A 3,061-nucleotide genomic window follows, 5' to 3' on the forward strand; every position below is an offset into this window, starting at 1 on the left:
AGCGGGGCCCGGCCGCGCGGGGCTGCGAGCTGGGAAGGGCGGTGAAATGGCCAGGCGGGAGCCGCAGAGCGATGCAGCGGGGCTGATCGCCGGCGCCGGGCCGGGGCAGGGGAGAAGCCCCTTCCGCGTTTCCGGGGACGCAGCGCGTGGACACACGAAGCAAATGAGACGGGATAAAGCGATTAGCACCAGCCCTCGGGCCGCTTCGATTCGGTCGTCAGCACCTTCCCTTGACAGCACGTAATTTAGAGGAGAAAACTGCGCGGGAGAACTGGGTCTTTGACATAATGATTTCCAAGGTGGGTGTAACGAAAGAATGGATCCCACCCCACCACCCTCCCCCAGAAGTAAACGAGATCGCGCTTGCAAACACCCCTGGCGCTGCTGCAGGCTGGGGAAGTCTTTCTCCGCTCGGGACGAGCAGCTCGGCCCAGCAGGAGTGGGAACACGGGCACGCGGGACAAATGTCTCCGCCGCCTGGTGAGAGCGGCCGGCCTTGCCGGGGGGGGACCCGGGGGGACCCGGCCCCTGCCCTGCCCTTCCCTGCCCTGCCCTGCCCAGCACGGCTGGTGGGAGGAGGGGGGTGGGCTCCCACGGGACTCGGTTTCTGTTCTCAAAGCACTTCTGTCACCTCCTCGCTCCCTGGGCCCAAACCTGAAGTTGTCTTAAGAAACTCAGCTCTCTCCTCGAGCCCCCGTTTCTGCTGATCTCACACTTTCCCACGAATAGGGGTTTCCTTTCAGTGTCACCAAGGTCAGTTTATCCTATAAATCAAGGGCAAACAACCCTCATCTGCAGCTTCTGCTGCTCAGTCTTCCCAGCTTGGGCTAAGGGAGGAGGCGAATTCCTACTGCAGAGATTCTTGTAAATCCCGGAGCCTGAGACAGAGGAGGAAAGAAATCCAGACACTCCGTGGTACCAGGAGAGGCCTTGTTGCCAATGTGGTGTTAATAAAGGAGGAAATCATTAAAAGCCTCTCAATTTCTAATTTAATTTTCCTTGTAATGTTCATTTCAAACATTCCATCCAGCCCGAAACGAGCAGTCCCTGCCGTGGGGAGCGTCTAAGTTCAGCTCCACACGCAAATTTGTTTGCTCCGAGTTTGGGCTTCTGGGGGTCGGGCATTGGATCTGAGTGCCAAACGGGAAGGACTCCCCCTCCCCTTGGACATCCCGACCGCCTCTTTTACAGAATTACTGGCCAGTATTTTACTACGCCTAAAAAAGATTTCTTTCCCCTCGGTAGCTGCAAAGCGCTTTAATGTGTGCAGCCAGATCGTGTGGTTAAAAACAGGCAATGAGAACAGAAATCGGATCCCCGGCTCTACTGGATGGAAGCGACCGTGATAGCGAGGGCTAAGGGTAGTTTTCCAATGTTGTTTTAATCGCACTGAGTAGTGAAGTGACAAAGACTAAACCTGTTCTTTTTTTGCCGCAAAGTCTAGGGACCCGGTCAGCTAGGAGCTAATGTTTTTAAGCCGGGATAAAAGAGGGATCGTAGAAGAAAAGGAGGCTTTTGGATAGAGTAAAACACAAGTTAAATACTAGTGGTTTCGCTTTTCTGGACCACCACTTCGGAGGAAAACAAAATAAAGCGTAAGAATGAGAGCAATTAGGTGACATTTGAACTTCCTGTCTGAGCAAATTTGGCCTGATTGCGAAAACGAGAGAAGTGAATTTCTCCCTCATTTCCAGAAGATGCCTTGACTGCTCAGTGCCTGATTGGGTAACGAATATGTATCATACACAGCGCTATGCAAGGTCAGGATGGGATTACTTAGTGATAGGGAAGCCGCACACAGATCCACGTGTGCGCAGGCCTGAGACAGATACAGTTTGCCAGCATGGGTCGTTTTCTTTAGTCTACCTTGTCTGTCTTCCAACGAAACTGCCATTGGCAGATCATTAGTATTAATAGTGTTAGTGGTAGTATTAGTAGTATCACCGCTGTATAGACACGTTGTATGTCTCAACCACAGAAAAGATGACAAAGCCATAAGGGAAATACAGTGCCCGAGCTAGGGACTAACGTAAGAGGGATGGGGGTGAGCCATCCCACAGGATCTGGCTGCATATTAAAGCGCTACTTTATCTAATCTTAGTCTTGCGTGCCTGCTGGAACTCGAGATCTACGCGAGTTCCAGCTATGAAAGAGTTCAAGCTACGGAGAAATATACATGAAATTAAGCTCGGGAGCTTCCTGCTTTGAAACAAGACGCCGAAATGTTCCTGCCTCGGGGACAGGAGGTGCTCGGGACCCCTCTGGCGTCCTGTGTTATTCCTATGCGGGCAGATCAGTGTCTTACCTTGGTCTGTGATGGACCGGATCCCCAGGATGTCCGTGACCGAGTGGGAGGAGGGCCAGGTGCGCGGCATGGCCATGGCGCTGGGGATGGCTGGCACCCCCGGGGGGGTGGGCCCCTTGCCCCCCGCCGCCGCGATGGGGCTGGGGTAGGAGTAGATGTGGTTGTAGGGCAGGGCGGGCTGGGGAGGCGGCTGGTGCTGTTTGTAGGAGTCGTAGTGACTCTGCTGGGAAAGGTTTCCAATTTTGTTCCGGAGGATCCGGCTGATGGAGCTGACGGAGGGCACATTGTATTTGTCGCACACGCCGTCTGCCAGCAGGCGATCCCGGATCTCCCAGGCGAAGATGCCGGGATCCCTTTGTTTGTAGGTCCGGATGTGTTTCACGACCGTGGGGGTGGTGACCCGGGGCTTGCTGCCTCCGATCGCCCCGGGTAGGATGGAGCCAGTCTCGTTGTAGCGAGCCAAGATTTTGCTGACACAGCCATGGGAAACCCGCAGTTGTCGGCTGATGTCACAGGGTCGGATGCCCAGTTGGGCCAGTTCCACAATCCGGAGCCTGATGGCATTGGGCAGGGGTCTCCCATTCACGAACACCCCGCCGAGCTGGTTCACCTCCCCAAAGGCAGGCTCTGCAAGCAAACACACAACACACGCATTGGACACGGTAAAGCTGGTTAAGGGGGGAGGGGAGGGGAGGGGAGGGGGGCGTCTGGACTCAGCAGCATAACAAGGCAGATGGAACTGAGTCACTTCAACCG

At 54.9% G+C, this 3,061-nt stretch overlaps 1 protein-coding gene across 1 annotated transcript in view; it reads right to left on the reverse strand.

The window, feature by feature from the left end:
* PAX9 (paired box 9) overlaps positions 1 to 3,061 on the reverse strand; it is a 27,027-nt gene that overhangs the window by 16,909 nt on the left and 7,057 nt on the right. Inside the window, exon 5 of the mRNA XM_025201781.1 lies at positions 2,306 to 2,930. Coding sequence (XP_025057566.1) covers positions 2,306 to 2,930 — 625 coding nt within the window. The remainder of the gene's footprint in view (positions 1 to 2,305; positions 2,931 to 3,061) is intronic.

The sequence above is a fragment of the Alligator sinensis genome, unplaced genomic scaffold (genome assembly GCF_000455745.1).
Source record: "Alligator sinensis unplaced genomic scaffold, ASM45574v1 scaffold280_1, whole genome shotgun sequence".
In the NCBI taxonomy this organism is placed as follows: domain Eukaryota; kingdom Metazoa; phylum Chordata; order Crocodylia; family Alligatoridae; genus Alligator; species Alligator sinensis.